This window comes from Salvelinus fontinalis, chromosome 17 (assembly GCF_029448725.1).
Source record: "Salvelinus fontinalis isolate EN_2023a chromosome 17, ASM2944872v1, whole genome shotgun sequence".
NCBI classification, from domain to species: domain Eukaryota; kingdom Metazoa; phylum Chordata; class Actinopteri; order Salmoniformes; family Salmonidae; genus Salvelinus; species Salvelinus fontinalis.
The window spans coordinates 41,438,040-41,458,079 of NC_074681.1; the positions used below are offsets into that span (position 1 = coordinate 41,438,040).

Genomic DNA, 20,040 nt, shown 5'->3' on the forward strand with positions numbered 1-20,040 from the left:
TTGTTATGAAAACTTGAAATCGGCCCTAATTAAATCGGCCATTCCGATTAATAGGTCGACCTCTAGTAGATATTCCATTTAATATCAGCCGTTTCCAGCTACAATAGTCATTTACAACATTAACAATGTCAACACTGTATTTCTGATTAATTTTATGTTATTTTAATGGACAAAAAAATTGAATTTCTTTCAAAAACAAGGAACTTTCTAAGAGACACAAAATTTAGATTTATGACCAGTTTATAAATGGTATAATTGTCTGATATGATAGCATTTTGCAAACTCACTACCCGGTTGCCCAAAGGTGAATGGTTTTTATCATTATGTCTTGCTTCACTACACGCTCACTGTTTTGATTGGTGAAATGTTAACTAGAAACCACAAGTGTCTATCCACATAATGAAAAGGCACCCACAAAAGAAAATTCAAGGAACGTATCCTTACATGTAATTTGCAGCGTGCATGATCATGAGCAAAGTCATTGTAGCCTACCATGAGCAGTGGCTGACTTGGCTTTGCTGTACCGCAGGTTGCACCGTGTAGAAAACGCATATCAGCGATCTTTCAATAGTTATCCATATTACCGGAGCTTCATTTAATTATTTCTAACAATTTCTATGGCGTAAGATGCCAAAACTTTTGCAATAACAATAGATGGTGACAGAGGCGCAACTTTCACATCCTAAAATTGCATTTCTGCCCCCTCCCCCCCAGTTTTATTATTGCACTGTGATACGAAACGCGGCACCGGTGTGCTTTAGGACCATGCAGACGGCTCAGAGCGGTTTGGTAGGCTGTTTTCCGGATTTAGTCGGCTGGATTTAGGACTGCATGGACACCACAGAGCGTGTGGACAGGCTGGCTGTGTGAAGGCAAAGCTTCTGAAAGGCAAGGGTATAGGACCAGCACAGGCGAGATTAACAGAAGCAGCTGCTGTCTGTGTGTGTTGTGCTTTTTCTCCAAGTTGAAAAAGCAAGCAAAGCAGAAACTGGCTATTCTTTAGTTGACTGATCTAACTGGGAAGGTACAGTGGCTTGCGAAAGTATTCACCCACGTTGGCATTTTTCCAATTTTGTTGCCTTACAACCTGGAATTAAAATAGATTTTGGGGGGGGGGGTGTATCATTTGACACTTTTTGGGAGTTTGTATCACACAACACTTTGAAGATGCAAAATATTTTTTATTGTGAAACAAACAAGAAATAAGACCCAAAAAAAACAGAAAACTTGAGCGTGCATTACTATTCACCCCTCAAGTCAATACTTTGTAGAGCCACCTTTTGCAGCAATTACAGCTGCAAGTCTCTTGGGGTATGTCTCTATTAGCTTGTCACATCTAGCCACTGAGATTTTTGCCCATTCTTCAAGGCAAAACTGCTCCAGCTCCTTCAAGTTGGATGGGTTCCGCTGGTGTAGAGCAATCTTGTAATGGATGCGTGTTGGTGGCAGGGAAGTCAGGCGCAGGAGAACGAACTTGGTATAAACGGAGTCGTTTAATAAGTGCTCATAAAACTCCAAAAACCCAAATATTACAAAAAGAATAAAAGTGTGTACAAAACCCGTTGCACACCGACACATGACTTGCACAAAACATACAATCTCTGACAAGGACATGAAGGGAAACAGAGGGTTAAATACACATGTAATTGATGGGATTGGAACCAGGTGTGAAGGAAGACAAGACAAAACCAATGGAAAATGAAAAATGGATCCGTGATGGCTAGAAGGTTGGTGACGACGACCGCCGAACACCGCCCGAACAAGGAGAGGGACCGACTTCGGCGGAAGTCGTGACAAATCTTTAAGTCATACCACAGATTCTCAATTGTTTTGAGGTCTGGGCTTTGAGTAGGCCATTCCAAGACATTTAAATGTTTCCCCTTAAACCATTTTGAGTGTTGCTTTAGCGGTATGCTTAGGGTCATTGTCCTGCTGGAAGGTGAATGTCCGTCCCAGTCTCAAATCTCTGGAAGACTGAAACAGGTTTCCCTAAAGAATTTCCCTGTATTTAGCGCCATCCATCATTCCTTTAATTCTGACCAGTTTCCCAGTCCCTGCCGATGAAAAACATGCCCAAAGCATGATGCTGCCACCACCATGCTTCACTGTGGGGGTGGTGTTCTCGGGGTGATGAGAGGTGTTGGGTTTGCGCCAGACATAGCATTTTCCTTGATGGCCAAAAAGCTCAATTTTTGTCTCATCTGACCAGAGTACCTTCTTCCATATATTTGGATAGTCTCCCACATGCCTTTTGGCGAACACCAAACGTGTTTGCTTATTTTTTTCTTTAAGCAATAGCTTTTTTCTAGCCACTCTTCCATAAAGCCCAGATTGGTGGAGTGTACGACTTAAAGTGGTCCTATGGAGAGAGAGATCTCAGCTGTGGAGCTTTGCAGCTCCTTCAGGGTTATCTTTGGTCTCTTTGTTGCCTCTATGATTAAGGCCCTCCTTCTGTTTGGAGAGCACCTTGGTCTTCATGGTGCCGCTTGCTTGGTGGTGCCCCTTGCTTAGTGGTGTTGCAGACTCTGGGGCCTTTCAGAACAGGTGTATATGTACTGAGATCATGTGACAGATCATGTGACACTTAGATTGCACACAGGTGGACTTTATTTAACTAATTATGTGACTTCTGAAGGTAATTGGTTGCACCAGATCTTATTTAGGGGCTTCACATCAAAGGGGGTGAATACATATGCACGCATCACTTTCCTGTTTTCAATTGTTTAGATTTTTTTTAAACAAGTCATTTTTATATATTTCACTTCACCAATTTGGACTATGTCGTGTATGTCCATTACATGATATACAAATAAAAATCTAATTAATGCAACAAAATAGGAAAAGCGCCAAGGGGGATGAATACTTTTGCAAGGCACTGTAGGTTTCCATAGCCTTGGTCTCCGGACCCGACAGAGAGTACAGTCGTCCCCGGGGTGGAGTGATGCCTTGGAGAAGGTCAATCCTGCAGTCATATGGTCGGTGCGGCGGATGCGATGTGGTTCGGACCTTATTGAACACTTCCCGGTGGTCCTGGTACTCCGCGGGAATGGCGAAGAGGCCTGGGGCAACTTCTGAGCCCCCAAGAAGACATCCCGGGGCAGGCTGCGCTGACTTCAGGCAATGGGTGTGGCAGAACAGGCTCCAGCCCATGATGTCAGCAACAGACCAGTCCATAAGGGGATTGTGTCGCTGAAGCCAGGAGAATCCCAATACCACGGGGACCTGAGGAGACTTAATGAGCAGGAATTGGATTGTCTCGCTGTGGTTCCCTGACACATGTAGGTTGATGGGGATGGTATTGTGGGTGACCCGGCCTATACAGCACCCGTCCAGTGCTCTAACGTCCATGGGAATGGAGAGGGGCTGAGTGGGGCTGTCCAGCTTGGAAGCCAGGGTAGCGTCCATAAAGGTGTCATTGGCGCCAGAGTTGATGCGTACCCAGAAAGATTTCAACTGGTTCCCCCAGAGCAAAATGGCATGAAATGGGGTGCGAGTAAGGGGAGAGGAGAAGTTATCCATATTGCCCACCAGAGTACTCGCTCATATCGGTGAGTCTGCTCTTTTAGTGGACAGGCGGAGACGAAATGACCAGTAGTCCCGCAATACAGGCAACTCTTAGTGTGAAGCCTGTGTAGCCGTTCAGCTGGAGACAGCCTAGCTTTGCCTTGTTGCATCGGCTCGGGAAGAGGAGAATCGGCAGTCTTTGGAGACTCTCGGGGAAACTCGGGTAGCCTCGGGGTCTCTCGGCAACGGAACCTTCTGGGACTTCCGGGGTGCCTCGGAGGCGAGGTGGAATTCTTGGACGGGTGAGTGAAACTAATCTCCTCTCCTTCCTACGTTCCTGTAGTTGCTCATTGATCCGAATGGTCAAGGCAATGAGCAAGTCAAGATCCGTCGGTAGTTCCCGGGCTGCAAGCTCGTCCTTTACTTCCTACGATACTCTGTGCAGGAACATGTCGAACAGCGGTTCTGGGTTCCAGACACTCTCAGCTGCCAACGTGCGGAAATTCCCCGCATAGTTTGCCACACTGCGGGAGTCTTGCCGAAGCTGGAGTAACTTCCACTCCATCAGAGTTTTCCGGGGGAGGGAAGCGGGGTTCCCGGGAAACCGGGGTGACCGGGAAACCGGGGTGACCGGGAAGGTGGCGCTGCTAACAGCCGGGTTACTGAGGGGCTGGGAGGTTACCGTCGTGTTAGGCTGCCTAATAGACAACCCGCGGAATTGCTCCAGCAATGTGTTCAGCACTTGGTTATGCTGTTTGGCCAAGGACTGGAACCCTTCCATTAGACCACGAAGCAACTCCTTGTGCCTTCCTATGGTGGCTCCTTGAGAGGAGATGGCGTTGCGGAGCTGGTCCAAGTCTGCTGGGTCAGTCATGGCCAGTTCGTACTATCACATTTCAGGTAAGACCCAGGATGCAGACAGTGTCCAAGTAACAAAAGTGTATTACTAGTACAGGGGCAGGCAAAACGACAGGTCAAGGGCAGGCAGAGGTCAGTAATCCAGATAGGGTGCAAAAGGTTTCGGAACAGCAGGCAGTCTCAGGGTCAGGGTAGGCAGAATGGTCAAAACCAGGAAAAACTAGAAAACAGAAACTAGAACAGCCAGGAGCAAGGGAAAACCGCTGGTAAGGTTTCACAAAACAAAACAAACCAAACTGGCAACAGACAAACAGAGAACACAGCTTTAAATACACTGGGGATAATGGGGAAGATTGGAGACACCTGGAGGGGGGTGGAGGCAAGCACAGACAGGTGAAACAGATCAGGGTCTGACAGGAAATTGACAGATACAATGATGCAATGCCTATCTAAGTCTATGGTTGCAACTTGTCAATTCCAAAGACCAACACACAGTGTAGAGTGCGCGACAGACAAGTCCCCAAAGTTGCAAATACATTGCAAATTGTACCATTTTTGTTCAGCTCAAAATAACAACACTCTTACCTAAATCAGAATTTCACGAGTCAAAGGAAATATTGTAGCCATCCAGAGCATTCTGTTTTCCTGTCAACCTCAGTTTTGGAGGAAGGGTTTTATATCCTGCACAGTTTGGTGTGTGGGGAAAACTTCTTTCACTCCAATGCATCTGCCAACAACAACATTGCAACAGCAATGCACATTCAATAACCTATCCAAAAGAGTAGTGTATATTCATCTTCACCTGTAATATTGGTAAATATAAAAAAATAAAGACAATTTTAATTTCCAATATTCTCCCATTCTTTATTACCAAGTAAACCAGGTAAAGTTATCACATTATATTAATTTTTTTATATTTTCACTCTTAAAATCTTTGGATGGGAAATTTACATGAAATGTTTACATGAAATGTGTCCTATGCAGTGAATAAATACAGACAAAAAAAACATATTTCATAGAACAAAAACATACAGAAAGTCTCTTACTGGCTGGAAATATGCTAATCCAAAATAAGGCAAATAATAAAACATGTAAGCATTATTGAAACCTTTATAAATTGCTGCTTCTACATATCTGGAGAGAAGTTTGATATTTGTGCGTTCTTTTTTAAGGACCAGTAAGGCGCAAACAAAGAAATAAAAGTTTGCAACCAGGACAAAAGAGTCATAGTACCATAGTTAGTGATAATATCAAGGACAAAAAGCGATGTTTGTCATTGTTTGTGACTCCTTTTGAATATGTTGATTTGGAAATGAGTAATAACATCTGAGGTAATGTAAGGCTATTAACATTATAATGATGTGAAAATGCATAAAATAATACACAAAACATTTTCTCCTTGAGATGGGCAGGAGCATAACAATTATAGTTATGCAAAATCATTTGTTGTTGGTGTAATAAAGTTAATATTCAGTTAAGAGTAATTAACACAATTCTTAGCATATTTATATGTTGCCTTTTTATGTAATACACATGATTTCAAGTATTCTATTTGTGACACTCATTTGTATCACAGGTTGATGGTCACTAGACTGGATGCTCTATGTTATGTATGAAACTCATATGGTTGACAATGATTGACGTCAGACCGGAGGTACACTGAGCCGAGGACACACAGCTATTATATTGATGACATGATGAACATTGTGTGACTGTGTAGCAGCTGGCAAAGTCACTGTCTTTTGTCGTGACTTTGTAGAAGCCTCTGGCTGTTGTTTAGAGAACACTGGCGCTACCAGATTAGAATTTAAGGGTCTGCTTAGAGAAGGGGGAATTAGAAATGTCTCTTGACTTCTGCTCTGGAGATGTTCTCCCTGAATTCTTGTAATAAACCAAAATGATTTTGATTGATATGATCAATGACTGTTCTCCCTGTTGTTCACCTGGAACATCCCATTTCCGTAAGCAAGAAAAAGCATAAGAGGATTAACTGCAATATATCATGGAAGTGTGGTAATGTTGTTGGAGTTTATGCCAAAGGTCAACGCTTTAGGTGAACGGTCAAACACGATGAAGTGACTAAAGGTTACAGTGAAGGCAATCACATAGTACACTTACTTTATATAAAGGTGTAGGTCTGAATTAGCCTGGTGAAACTAGACTGAATGCTACGTTCACCACTGTTTGGTTTAACCAGGCTAGGTTGGAATAGCATTGGATAAGGAGGTGACTCTTGATGGATATTTTTTCTTCGACTCCATATTGTGTGCTGCTGTGCATCCTAAATGTCTTGAAATAAATAGTATTGCGTTAGAGTAAAATGTACCAAAAACAACTTCTTGAGTAACGCAGATTTCATGCTGTACCTTTTTTTTTTTTTAACCATGGACAGTCACAGTATATTACAGGAAATCCATGTTAGAAATGAAACTTGAAATGATCACTTTTAAAAATGGTTATGTATTGTGAAGGCTAACATCACCGTATAGCATAACTCTTATTTGACAATACACAGAAACACCCATATGTCCAAAGGGAAACATCTTTCATATTTACTCTTTTTTACAAATTGATTTTGAATATATTGCTATTAGAAAATGATAAAACACCTATTTACTCCACACGGTGGAAAAACAACAAAAGAAACATAACATTAGGGGCTTCCATTACATATACGTACATTAGTATTCTATTTTAGATCAACAATTATTGTAGCACTTTTTCATCTTCGTTGATGTCCTCCGGTTATATTTCCCAGTGGGCCAAACTGGTTCAAACTGGTTCAAACTGGTTGAATTGACGCCATAAAGAACGAATTTCAAACAGTTTCTCATTGTAATGATGTCGTTTCAACCAGTTTTGCTTGGTTAAGCCTCCTGGAGATGGACACAACTCTAAGGGACAAACAGATCAGTCGTTTATCTGGTCCAAGGCAACTCTACTATCCAGCCTGTAAGGCAGCCTGCTTTGTTTTTGCCATCCACAATCAGGTAAACAATGTGAACCATTACATTAACCACTTGACCTCCCAGCAAACACACAACCACCACATACATCATACATGTTGTTGTCTCCACGTTGACTCCAAGTTGTGGGCCTCAACCTGCTGGTGCCATATTAGTTTTACCAACCCGAGAAATGAAAAAAAAAAGCATAAAATAATACAATCTAAATGTCATCATAGCGAATGGAGTTATTTTCATAATCTATTTAATTATCAATGAATGCTAACAGTATCTATATCTTTTCACATAAATCTGTCCAGTGAATCTTCCATCATCACCCATTCCCACATTTCTTCTCACAAAAAAAAAACGGGATTACTGTATGTGGTGCCAATGATAAATGACTTTGATAAACGTACGTGTTGCATTCATTATCTTTGCCTCGACAACCCTCGAGGTGCACAGAACGGGAAAAGGCTGTACTACTGGCATTAACCCCAACAGTGAGAGACTACTGTGTTGAGCGTGTCAAAACAAAGTGATACCCTGGTGAACTTTGTGAATTACATCATATCCTGTTGTTGCTTCTATCCCATCATCCACCGTTCCCGGCTCAAGTGTAAAGTTTCAGTTGTTTTTCCAGTTGGTAGCTTGTAGCCTGAATGAAGAATCCGTCGTAGACTCTCATCATCCTCACAATCAAAAGCCATTGTATGGGTGAAAGGGTGTCATTTTACAACAGTGGTGACTAGTTGTCCGCCAGATATTTCCCTGTAAAGAAACACAGAGGTTTCAATCAAGGGAATTTCAACTATTGCCAAAGTGTTGTCTTGCCTTGTTTGCATGGTCAGGCAACAATGTCACATTCAGGATTAGGGACGGTATCATTTCAATTCAGTTTCAAATAAGGGCCCAAGATTGGCATCCCAAAATGTGTGACAATGACCATGGGAGATGACAAGACAGCACAAACAGATCTGGGATCAGGACAGTATTTTCATGCTTCCCTCACACACAGACACTGACCTGCTGCAAATCTCTTTTTGACCAGCGAGAGCCTGTAGCCGGTCCCCACCAGCTGGATGTCACAGCCTGACAGAGTGCTGCCCTCGCTGGTGAAATGCACCGCCAACTGGGATGGCTTACTGGGACCCTCTGTCAACTGGAACCTACCCAGTAGAGCCCCCACTCCTATAGGAAAGAGGATGATGACGACGACGAAGAGTATAATTCAGATTATGACGATAAAGTTGAGGCAGATGAAAACAAAGACGATAAGGAAGAGGAGGAAGACAGGATAGGAGAAGGAGGAGGAAGACAGGAAAAGTGAAAGAGGAGGAAGAGGATGAGGAAGAGAGAAAGGAAGATCACCTACCTCCATTTTCAGACCTCTGGGAAAGGCTTGGTATCTTCCATAGAATTTTCTGCTGCTCTGGTTTCCTTAGAGAGAAAACAAAATAGTTATAGTTGCCTACTTACCATTATTATTTCAAGGTCATTAACCTGAATTAAAAAAAAAAAAACAATTAAATAACAATTCTAAGATTAAATACCTTTTAAAAGAATTTCAGGTCAGCAATTCAGCATCCTTACCAGGTAGCAGTGGGGATCATGGCTTGGAGCTTGTGCACGCCCCCGTCCACAGGGACCAGGAAGTGGATGTTGTGGAGGGGCGAGGGGGCGGCCATGGCCTCCATGTTGTATTTGTAGTCTATCCTGAGATCCGTGCTGGTGGCGTCGCCACGCCAACTCAATGCCAGGTTCAGGGGAGTCGACTGGATCCCATCGGCTGCCACCTGAGACAGAAACTCACACACACAGTATTTTGCATTTGTTTAACAATTATATGCAATTGTGACTATATACAGTATATGTAATAATATGTACTATGCAGATGGTCTCACCTGATATTTGATCATGTCCACATTGTAGTAGGTTGCTTGAGGCTTCTGGTCAGCCACTCTCCTCAGGTGGCTCATCAGGTTTGGCATATTTACCCAGAATTCCTTGGTGTCCACATTGGACATGGTGGTGTCACTGGAAAGAAATACATGACGTGAGCATTTTTTATTTGGCCACAATCCATGCTACATTTTTTACATTTTTATAATTCTTGCCCCAAAACAAATTAGTGAGTCAGTGTATGGTATAGTAAGCCTTACCAGCACAGTAGCTGTGGATTGGGGAGGACCTGCTCAAGCCGGCTGTAGTTGCTGATGCTGAAGGTGAGCACAGGGGCAGACGGGTGGCTAGCAAAGTGCCTGGTGATGCCCGCAGGGAAAGACAGCACCATCTCCCCAGTGATCTTTACCACACACCTGAAAAACGGAGAATAGAGCCACCTCAGTGCTCAGAAATGGGTCAAGACAAAAAAGAAAAGAAAAAGACAAAAACTGCAGTACCCAGAATCCCTAGGGATGCCACAAACAAGCAAACTACATTTCACTACAAAATATCCACATTCTCAGAACAATCTAGGCAAAAAAATGAATTTCCCTGTGGGCACAGCAAAAGGGGACAATAAATAGGCATAGCTGCAATGTGATAATATATATCAACAACAATATCATAGCCATCTTACTTGTTGCATTTATTCTGATGAGGGTCGCTTTGCCGGCTGAAACATCATGTTGTCATGAATTTGCATTCACATCAGTATTGACTTTGATTCACATCAATGTTGTTAGCGATAATAGTATCAATGTTGCTACTTGTGTAAGCATTAGCCTAGCATTGAAATGAGAATGTAAGCCTATTTCTATTGCTACTTGTGTTACCATTAGCCTAGCATTGAGAGGAATGCTAGTCTTACTTGCTGGGGTCGGCTCCTTTGAAGTAGGCGTTGATGGTCTCGGTGAAGGCAGCCGCCACAGGTAGAGTGTCCTGGGCTCCCATGGTGAGTGGGCTGGGTCCTCTGGAGCATCCTGACACACACACACACACACACACACACACACACACACACACACACACACACACACACACACACACACACACACACACACACACACACACACACACACACACACACACACACACACACACACACACACACACACACACACACACACACACACACAGTTGATTACTATAGAAAGACACTAGCTCAGTACTTTTAGCACTTCCTGTGTCTGTAACAGCCTACTGACATGGTCAAATGAGCAGACATGCGTAAGGAAGGGGAGATGGGAAGAGCACGGTGAAAGAGCATAGAAATGGCAAGAAAGACGATTGGACAGATAGAAAGGGATAAAATGACGAATGAAGAGGATGCTTAAAGAGACTGGAATAACATCGACAACCAGAGTAGTGCAGTACAATACAGTAGCCTTCATACACTGGTACTGGGTCATATTTATTAGGAACCAAACGGACTGAAAGAGACTTGTCCAATAAGACATGCTATTTTTCCTTTTCCGTTGCACTTCTCTTTTTTTTGTTGCAGTGTACCCTAATGAATACGACCCTGGTACGACTCACCTTCGAAAGACAAATAAAACCGGCCATGGTCAAACCATACCATGGCTGGCTGTTTTTCCTCTGTGTGTGCGGGGAGGGTTAGAGGACATGGGGGAGAGGCAGGCAGGAGGAGAGGAAGAGAAGAAGAGGTGGATGAGTTACTGGAGGTGTAGACCCATCACAAGACACTGAGGGCAAGGCCAGAGGGAGCTTTTGCGTGATGGATAGATAGAAAGTGAGAGAACATCAGATTGTGCATGGTATACCATTGTGTGTTTAGGCGGGTGAATATGACAAGGGGTGTGCATGTATGCATCATTCTGTACAGGGTACATGCTTCCATTCTCCACAGTATTTAACCAGGTTGTCCGTTATGGCCAAAAGGCCTGTCCTATTATGGTCAAAATACCTGTACCACAAAAGTCAAATTTTATGCTTCAAATTTGAGCATACCACCACTCACAAAATGACAAAACAATGAACAGTTCACTATGATGAACACTGAATGTATTAACACCAGAGACATACACTGAGTATACAAAACATTAAGAACAGGTGAAAGCTATGATCCCTTATTGACGTCACCTATTAAATCAGTGCAAAGAAGGATTTTTAAGCCCTGCTACAATTGAGACATAGATTGTGTATGTGTGCCATTCAGAGGGTGAATGGACAAGACAAAAAATGTAAGTGACTTTGAACGGGGTATGGTAGTAGTTGCCAGGCGCACCGGTTTGTGTCAAGAACTGCACCGCTGGTGGATTTTTCACTCTCAACAGTTTCCCGTGTGTATCAAGAATGGTCCAACACCCAAAGGACATCCAGCCAACTTGACACAACTGTGGGAAGCATTGGAGTCAACATGGGCCAGCATCCCTGTGGAATGCTTTCGACACCTTGTAGAGTCCATGCCCCGATGAATTGAGGCTGTTCTGAGGGCAAAAGGGGGGGTGTAATTCAATATTAGGAATGTGTTCCTAATGTTTGGTATTCTCAGCGTACACAGGTGAAGTAGGTTTTTATGGAGGATGGTAGTACCTGTGGTGGATATGTTGAGTTCTCTCCCCAGGGTGGGGGTGGAGGCTGCGCTCAGTGAGGTGATGGAGGAGATTGAGGAGGAACTCTCGGCCCGGGCCAGGGGGGCGAAGGGAGGAGGGCTGCCGGAGACTGGGGGGCTGAAGGGTCGAGTCTTTGGGAGGGGGTGAGAATATCAGTAGCCCGCTCCTGTACCAAACTTTTTGAAACACATTGTAATGTTAGCATAGTAACCGCAGTTAGGTTAAGTAGTACCTCTAACTTTGTGGACATCGGTTGAAGAAAAAAAACAAATAATGAGAGTCTAACAAATTCTAATGGTATCGATCAGAAGTCTAATAAATTCTAATGGTATCGATCCGAAGTCTAATAAATTCTAATGGTATTGATCAGAAGTCTAATAAATTCTAATGGTATCGATCAGAAGTCTAATAAATTCTAATGGTATCGATCCGAAGTCTAACACATGTAAGAGTATACTGTAGGTGCCATACCAGGTCTCCTATTGGTTTCCCAGGGGGCAGTTTGGGTCGAGAGGAGGGCCTTGTAGGAAGAGGGGGAGGGATTGGACTGCCTCCTGACAGGGGCGTGGAAGGACGAGCTGGAGAGGAGGAGCCTGTACAGGGAAAAGAAAGGCATGTGACATGAGGAAAAATGGCCCCTATTAAGTGTTATGATCAGCTATGACTTACACTATATAGAGTACATGACCATCTAGATCCAATAGCAATTGATTCCAAGTAATAGATATCCAACAAATTACAGTTTCACTACGATCGCACTATACCCATTCCAATTATTGGATTCCTATGTTTTCCTACAGTGGTAATCTACCCACTATCTATGTTTTTCCTACAGTGGTACTCACCGCTGCCTGGGCAGGGTCCGGGGGAGGACACCATGGACCTGTAGGTGAGCGGGGGGAGTAGGGGCGGCGTGCCCCTGAAGCCCGGGGTCAGCCCAAGAGGCGAGGCCATATAGTCAGGCTGCTCTTCCCTCAGGAACGCCAGAGGGGAAGGGACACCCGCCCGAGGGTAGCGCTCCACAGGCAGGGGGGGAGGGATGGGACTGGTGGGGGCAGGGGAGTACTCCAGTGAGCCAGAGGGAGCAGGGGAGTACCCCAGTGAGCCAGAGGGAGCAGGGGAGTACCCCAGTATCTCATCATCCAAAAACAGGCTAGGATCGATGCCGATGCATGGCGGAGAGTCCGGGGGGGAGAAGTCGGGAGGCAGGGGAGGAACGGGTTCATCTGGAGGAGGAATAGAGATAATGGAGATGGGAGAGTCGGGGGGAGAGGAGAAGGGCGGCGGGGAGGGGGGAGGCTCATCCGGAGGGGGGCCCGGGGAGAGGCAGGGGGAGTCTGGGGTGGAGGGAAGGGAGTGGGGCGAGTCGGAAGGAGGAGAGGCAGAGGGCGGAGGCGGGGCCGGTTCGTCTGGTGGGGGCGGTCTCTCGCTGTTGTAGCTAATCCATCGGGGCGAGGCACTGTCCTCACTAGTCTGGGAAGATTCCATGGGGCCGAACACGTTTTCCAGATCAGGCACAGGGGAACCTCTGTACGAGGCTGGGGATTGGACATTCAGGTAGATAGGGTTGGGGCTTGGGACTATTCTCCCATTGGGTAAATCAGCTGTGGAAAAAGAATTGTTCAGAGATCTTGTTGACTTAAAGCGGCCCTTCTATCAATGCTGTCCAAAGAACGATTCACGGTGACAACTGTGCACGAGGCATGGGAATATGGGAGCTGATTCATTCCAAAACAAATACAAATAAAAACATTTAAGTTTTGGAATGAATCTGCTTCGATATGGGAATTATGATCATTGGCAGAATAATATTACCGTAGGAATCAGTCAAAGAATAGCCTTGACTAGCTGCTGGGATGTTCTTGGGAGGCAGTGGAGGAGGAGCTACAACGAGAGTGACACTTGGTCAAAGGACTTGCATTTTGTACAATAGTTAGTCTACAGTACTACGGCACTAGAGAGTGTGACACTAGGTCAGTCTATAGACTTACTATAACACTTAGTAACACAATTGACTTAAACGTTTGCCCCCTAACTGGCGGGCCAGATGCGGACCACAAGCCGATTTAATGGCCCGTAGATGTCTTAGAAATGTAGTAATCTAAAATCACAAACATGACTGATGAATGATCGTTTGGGCTTACCTCCTGTGGGAAAGGATCTGGTCAGAGGGGAGTCAGGGTATGGTCTGGAGTCACACCATGCGTCGGCCTCTATGCAGACCACTATGATAAAGCAAGACATGATATCAAACTTGATCAAAAGTTTATCGAACTTCAGTGGGAACATACAGTATCATGCACAAATGTATCACACACAGCCAGACCAGGCACTGTTGGGTGATAATACAGCTAGTAGTATTAGTATGATTAGGGGCAATCAACCAACATACTGTACTAACACATAGCTAATAACCCATGCAACACAAACACACATATGCAGTCAGAAAGACTATTCTTGTGAGAGTTACCATCATTTCTGTTACTATCATATCTGTGTGTCTCATAGGTCGTCTCCGGGGGAAGCCCGAAGAAAGCTGGGGATGCTCTGCGATTCTGGGATACTCTCTCACTGCAAGAGATGATAACATACATAAATACGATTTTATGACTCTGATATTCAAGATTTCCTTCATTTTAATGTAGTGTGTTATTAAATTGAACTCAACAGCTTTATTTTTTTGCCAATGATAACATTTATCAGACCCATCGCAAATTCGAACAATACAGTATGTAAATGTGCTAGCCTGTTTGCATTGTTAGCATTAGCACGGGTTTGAACTCTGACCTTTGTGTCTCGAGGGCGGGGCTTGGCGTAAGGGTGGAGCGTATGGGTCTGGCAATCTCTTCACCTGGAAAGAACAACCCAATATGGAAGGATGTATTGCAAAAGGAAAGAGCAAAATGGGATTATACTGGGAGATATAGGTGCATCCGTGAACATCGGAGGGTTTGGGAGTTAAGATCAGAAAGAATGGCGGATTGGCCGCTGTGGGTGAAAATCCAGCACTTGAAAAAGAGGCAATTAAGAATATATGTATAATTACTTAACTACAGGTACCGTAGATGTGCGCAAAATAGCTGTAAGTAGCAGTAGATGTATTGTTGTCCGTTAGTTTACTCCAATTGGGGAGGGATGGTAGGGTAGGCAGAGAAAAGTATGGAGAAGAAAAAAAACAAAAAAACACTGGTACAGCGCGGAGCCTCAGCATTACAACAATCCTAGTCGCACATTGCTCCCAAAATAAAACTCATGGGTGTACAGCAAAACATTTCCTTGCATATGCGACTGAACTGGTCGCATTTTAGAGCCCTGATCACACACACTGCTAACTCCATGTATTTCTTATCATGCATGATGATCTGGTAGAGGTTTAGGTAGGCTTACAGTACAATGGCAGGCAAATGGGCGACCAAAACTCACACATTGAACCCCAGTCCAGCTAAAACAGTAGTCAGTTCAGTAATGATTCTCTATATGGGGGGGGGGGGGGTTAAACCATTACAACAAATACATCAATAATAATAAGGGAACAACCCAATATCACTAATATTATATATCATATATTATTTTATGTATATGTATGTATTCACTGCTTGAGTTCCTGCATCTCTTATAGAATAGATCAAAAGTATTGTGGTTCCTGCAGCTGAATATGAAGAGTACCGGCACTCGAAATGAGCACAGGCACCTATTTCAGTCAAGCACGGGTGATAATACAGCTACAGATAGCATTATTATGATTAGGGGCAATCAACCAACATACTGTACTAACACTAAGCTAAAAACCCCATGCAACACAAACACACATATGCAGTCAGAAAGACTATTCTTGTGAGAGTTACCATCATTTCTGTTACTATCATATCTGTGTGTCTCATAGGTCGTCTCCGGGGGAAGCCCGAAGAAAGCTGGGGATGCTCTGCGACTCTGGGATACTCTCTCACTGCAAGAGATGATAAAGTCAACTTCCATAAATATGATGTTACGACTCTGATATTCAAGATGGCATCGATTTTCTTGTAGTGTGTCGTTGAAATTTAATTGAACAGCTTTATTTTCCCCAAAGATAACATTTAGCAGAATTCTAACAATACAGTATGTTAATTAATATGCTAGCCTGTTTGCATTGTTAGCATTAGCACGGGTTTGAATTTTGACCTTTGCGTCTCGGGGGCGGGGCTTGGCGTAGGGGTGGAGCGTCTGGGTCTGGCAATCTCCTCACCTGGAAAGAACAATATTATAAACCATAACATTATATGTATACGGGAGGTCTTCAAATGATGTGACAGCCACTCAAACTATTGTAACTACAATATGTATTCCAACCCTAAGCAAATTGTTTAACTGATGGTGTAGAACTATGAAATGATACTGTATGTGTAGGTAGTTGACACTGACATGATGTCAAACAAATTACAAATAGCTACTACTTCCACAAACAATGTACTTACAAGACAGGTGTCTCTTTATCGAGCCCTGCAACGAAAATAAAGTCATTTTCAGTATAACAGTAAAAAGGAATCCTAACCTCACATGAGAAACATGAAGGTAAACAGTTCAACTGATAATTGATTTCCCCGGATGAGTCTCCCTGCTAATGTGAAAGAATAGAGTGAGGAACTAACTGTAAGTATTGACAAATTTTTTGAGGCCATCAGTAAATGTCATATTGCTGGACTGGAGAATAGGTGTTGAAAGGCCGCGTTTGGGTATGTAGAAAATAAAAAAATGGACAGCACCAAAAGATAATCTTCAATAATTCATTCATTTCCCTGCAAGTGTTTTGGGTGCAGACACTTTTAAAATGAGCCACCAGGTGGCGACTTACCGGGCTGCGTCTCTGAGACCAGCAAAAAGGAAGAGAGAACAGACCTGGTCAGAGAGTGAGTGACAAATCAGTCAAATGGAACGGAAAAGAATGTAGCACCCCTTTACTTCAGCACAGTGCCATAAAGCCTACTCTACATACGGTAATGCAGCAATACAACATAGCACCTGGTAGGTTACGTTATTATCATAGGCCTGGGTCGTGCACTTTCAGGCAGAGAACGGAAAATATATATTTTTACATTTTGCAACGGTAAATTAAAAAGGGTTTCATATTGGACACATCCATTTAGACCTCCCTGCTTCAGTCTGTTTTCTTCCATTTGGTGCCTATGAACAAGACCCTGCTGTCATTTAATTGACAAACTCGTTTGTTAGCCTACCAATTAGCTTTGGTTAAACAGAATCAATGGGCTATCAACAGGTGTTATGTGAAGAATTGTGCATTATGTACCAGGTAAGCCTTGCAAGGGAAGTTCAAGTAAAGTTTTCAACTAAAATAAAACTTCAACAAAATTCTAACCGAGGATACTCTTTAAAATGTGCTAAAGGCATGCATTGGGAAATAGTTAATATTATAAAACATATCTAATATGCAAAGAGAAGAATTAGAATAACTAAACAACTCAAATACCAGAGCCAATCCCAGCGGGCAAAACTGGTTGCAATGACGTCAATGACATCATTAAGGTTGTAAAAGAACGTTTTGTAAATGTATTTTTAACAAAAATACATTTAGATCTTCATCTAGTTGTAATCGGGTTACACCTGACCAGATGAGAACCAATATATGACGTCTTTCTTGATTTCATCATGAAAGCAGAGGTTGCTTGGTTATAATCTGGTGATATGAAGTATTCTGAATCTGAAAATCAGTTTCTAACAAAAGAAAGTGATGTCACACCACATGCAACATTTTGCCTGCTTGGGATTTTTTTTTGCCTCTGTATGGGAAAGAGAATCCACGTGAGAAGAGAATCCACAGCCAAATGAATCCATGCCATGCTCTTTCTTTACAGTGAAACAGATAAGGAAAAAAAGACTGGCTTACCGGACTTCTCCGCTACAAGAGCAACAGATGGAAGAGACAGAGAGACGGAAGAGAAAGGGAAGAGGGAGAGGAAGTGAGAGGAGGGAAAGATATTCAGATGTTCAGTACATTCACGATAATTTCACCGGCTAGAATTGGCTGTAGCGGTCTCAAGTTTCAACAAACAGATTCATATATAGTAATACTTTATATAAAACGCCAAAGAGAGCTAGCAATTTTCTGCAAATTTATGTGAGGGCCTGCAAATTTAAATGATCACAGCACTATTTCCACATAAAACAGTTCAATCATCGCAATATGATCACATTGTCACACCCTGGCCTTAGTTATCTTTGTTTTCATTATTATTTTAGTTAGGTCAGGGTGTGACATGGGAAAGTTTGTGTGTTTTTGTATTGTCTAGGGTGTTGTATGTTTTAGGGGGTTTAGTAGAGGAGATGGTTTAGTGTTCAGTGTAGGTGTCTAGGAAAGTCTATGGTTGCCTGAATTTTGTCTCAATTAGAGACAGCTGGTTATTGTTGTCTCTGATTGGGAGCCATATTTAAGGCAACCATAGGCTTTAGCTTTTTGTGGGTAATTGTCTGTGTCTATGTGTAGTGGTTGTGTCAGCACTATCTAGATTTATAGCTTCACGGTCGTCTGTTTGTTGTTTTGTTTCATTTTTTCTTCTTAAAATAAAAGAGAAGATGTATTTTCAACACGCTGCGCCTTGGTCCTCACTCTCTCCTAAAGACGATCGTGACACACATAAAACTGACCCATCACCGCAGTACAAAAAGAGAGCTTGCAATTTCACCCAATCACCGCACATTTGCTGCATAATATGGTTCAATCAAGCCACACGTCAACAAACCTTTTCCCTCGTCAGCGCATTTTCGCAACAAATTGGACAAAATCGTTGCATATTGCCTTATAAAATATCCGAATTGCAGCGGCAAAATTAAGCATTTTTGACAGCAAATATCACAACATCAAAAAACCCGGCTAAATTCTGGAGAGACTGAGTTACGGCCGTGGCCTTTGGTCATAGCAACCCGAGTTCAAGCCCTGGTCAGGTACATTGCACCTTAACCTACTTTACTAGGTACAAATCTAAGGTCAACATCCCCTCCCACAATCCTATCCTTAACCATTAGTGGGAAATATGCTAAACTAACCCAAGAGCAGCGTCTTGGGATAACTTCATCCTACTTCAATTACATACAGATATAACACCAATGGCTCACCAGAGAGGGAGATAGAGCCAAGCCCCCAACTGAAGCTTTCAGTTCGTCCATAGATGGGACGGCACACTTGGCAGTGTCGGCAGGCAACGGCTTGATCTTGATCTTGAACTTCCTCTTGTCGTCCTCGTCCTCCGAGTCGCTGGAGGAGAAGAAGTGCTGCTTGCCTTTGGGAGCTGGTGAACACTCGTTAAGGAACAATATATTTTTTTACAAAGATTGACATTACAGAGGTGCACAGGGGTAATCTTGGCACCCATAACCTAATCTTGGAAACCCAGAACAAAAATCTTGCGTTACTGTGGGACGTTCTCCATTATGGTTAGATACATTTATGCTACGTACGTCTGTACAGGCTTTTAAGTAAGCATTTCACTGTAAGGTCTACACCTGTTGGATTCGGCGCATGTGAAAATACAATTTGATTTGATTTGTCCATGAGAGAGGGTAGACAAAGGAGCACCAAATGCATTTCTAATAAACTAAATGACTAAAGATTGTCCACTCCCTATCTTCCGGGTACCACAAAGTGTAATTTGATCCCTAAATGAAATTAAGGGCATCAAAGACCAATCCTCACACATACTCTGGACCATATCGAGCCAAGCGCCTATCAATTTCCCTTGCCACAAAATGTATAATTAGCGTGAGCATACATCCGTTCCAAAGACACAAAGGGTGCATTTACTACGGCAGCCCAATTCTGATCTTTTACCCAATTATTGACAAAAGATCTGATTGGTCAAAATATTAATTTGTGGCAAAATATCAGAATTGGGCCAAATAGATACTTTGTCAGCCAGAAAGCCAATAGTCGCTGGAGCACAAATGGTGCAGCGATATACAGTACGCCTGTCTGACTCCGTCTGGTGTGGACCAGTTTACTATACTCCACCTGCTGTTGTCCCTGATCTAGTATCAGATTATCCTACCCCAAATCCTAATTGTTATATCTCACTGCTGATGGTAGAAGATGTAGCCCTAACCTTTTCCAAAGGCTCAATTGCTAATCTGATCCTGGGCCAGTGACTACAAACATACATTTTCAATGGTATTGAAAACTTTCTAGGTGGGATGCAACAGAGATCGACAATGGGAACACCGTGGCTACT

General features: G+C 43.2%; 1 protein-coding gene across 1 annotated transcript in view; it reads right to left on the reverse strand.

Annotated features, from left to right (window-relative positions):
- Positions 1-5,199: 5,199 nt before the first annotated feature.
- LOC129814409 (SH3-containing GRB2-like protein 3-interacting protein 1) overlaps positions 5,200-20,040 on the reverse strand; it is a 38,539-nt gene continuing 23,698 nt past the window's right edge. Inside the window, exons 6-26 of the mRNA XM_055867514.1 lie at positions 18,932-19,107; positions 17,706-17,717; positions 16,656-16,667; positions 16,279-16,303; positions 15,986-16,049; positions 15,670-15,770; positions 14,612-14,675; positions 14,295-14,395; positions 13,969-14,049; positions 13,640-13,708; positions 12,670-13,428; positions 12,296-12,417; positions 11,805-11,955; positions 10,120-10,231; positions 9,889-9,924; positions 9,470-9,625; positions 9,212-9,344; positions 8,901-9,103; positions 8,683-8,747; positions 8,334-8,498; positions 5,200-8,078 (exon numbers count right to left, since the gene is read on the reverse strand). Of these exons, the coding sequence (XP_055723489.1) occupies positions 8,056-8,078; positions 8,334-8,498; positions 8,683-8,747; positions 8,901-9,103; positions 9,212-9,344; positions 9,470-9,625; positions 9,889-9,924; positions 10,120-10,231; positions 11,805-11,955; positions 12,296-12,417; positions 12,670-13,428; positions 13,640-13,708; positions 13,969-14,049; positions 14,295-14,395; positions 14,612-14,675; positions 15,670-15,770; positions 15,986-16,049; positions 16,279-16,303; positions 16,656-16,667; positions 17,706-17,717; positions 18,932-19,107 (2,630 nt within the window). The 3' untranslated portion in view covers positions 5,200-8,055. The remainder of the gene's footprint in view (positions 8,079-8,333; positions 8,499-8,682; positions 8,748-8,900; positions 9,104-9,211; positions 9,345-9,469; positions 9,626-9,888; positions 9,925-10,119; positions 10,232-11,804; positions 11,956-12,295; positions 12,418-12,669; positions 13,429-13,639; positions 13,709-13,968; positions 14,050-14,294; positions 14,396-14,611; positions 14,676-15,669; positions 15,771-15,985; positions 16,050-16,278; positions 16,304-16,655; positions 16,668-17,705; positions 17,718-18,931; positions 19,108-20,040) is intronic.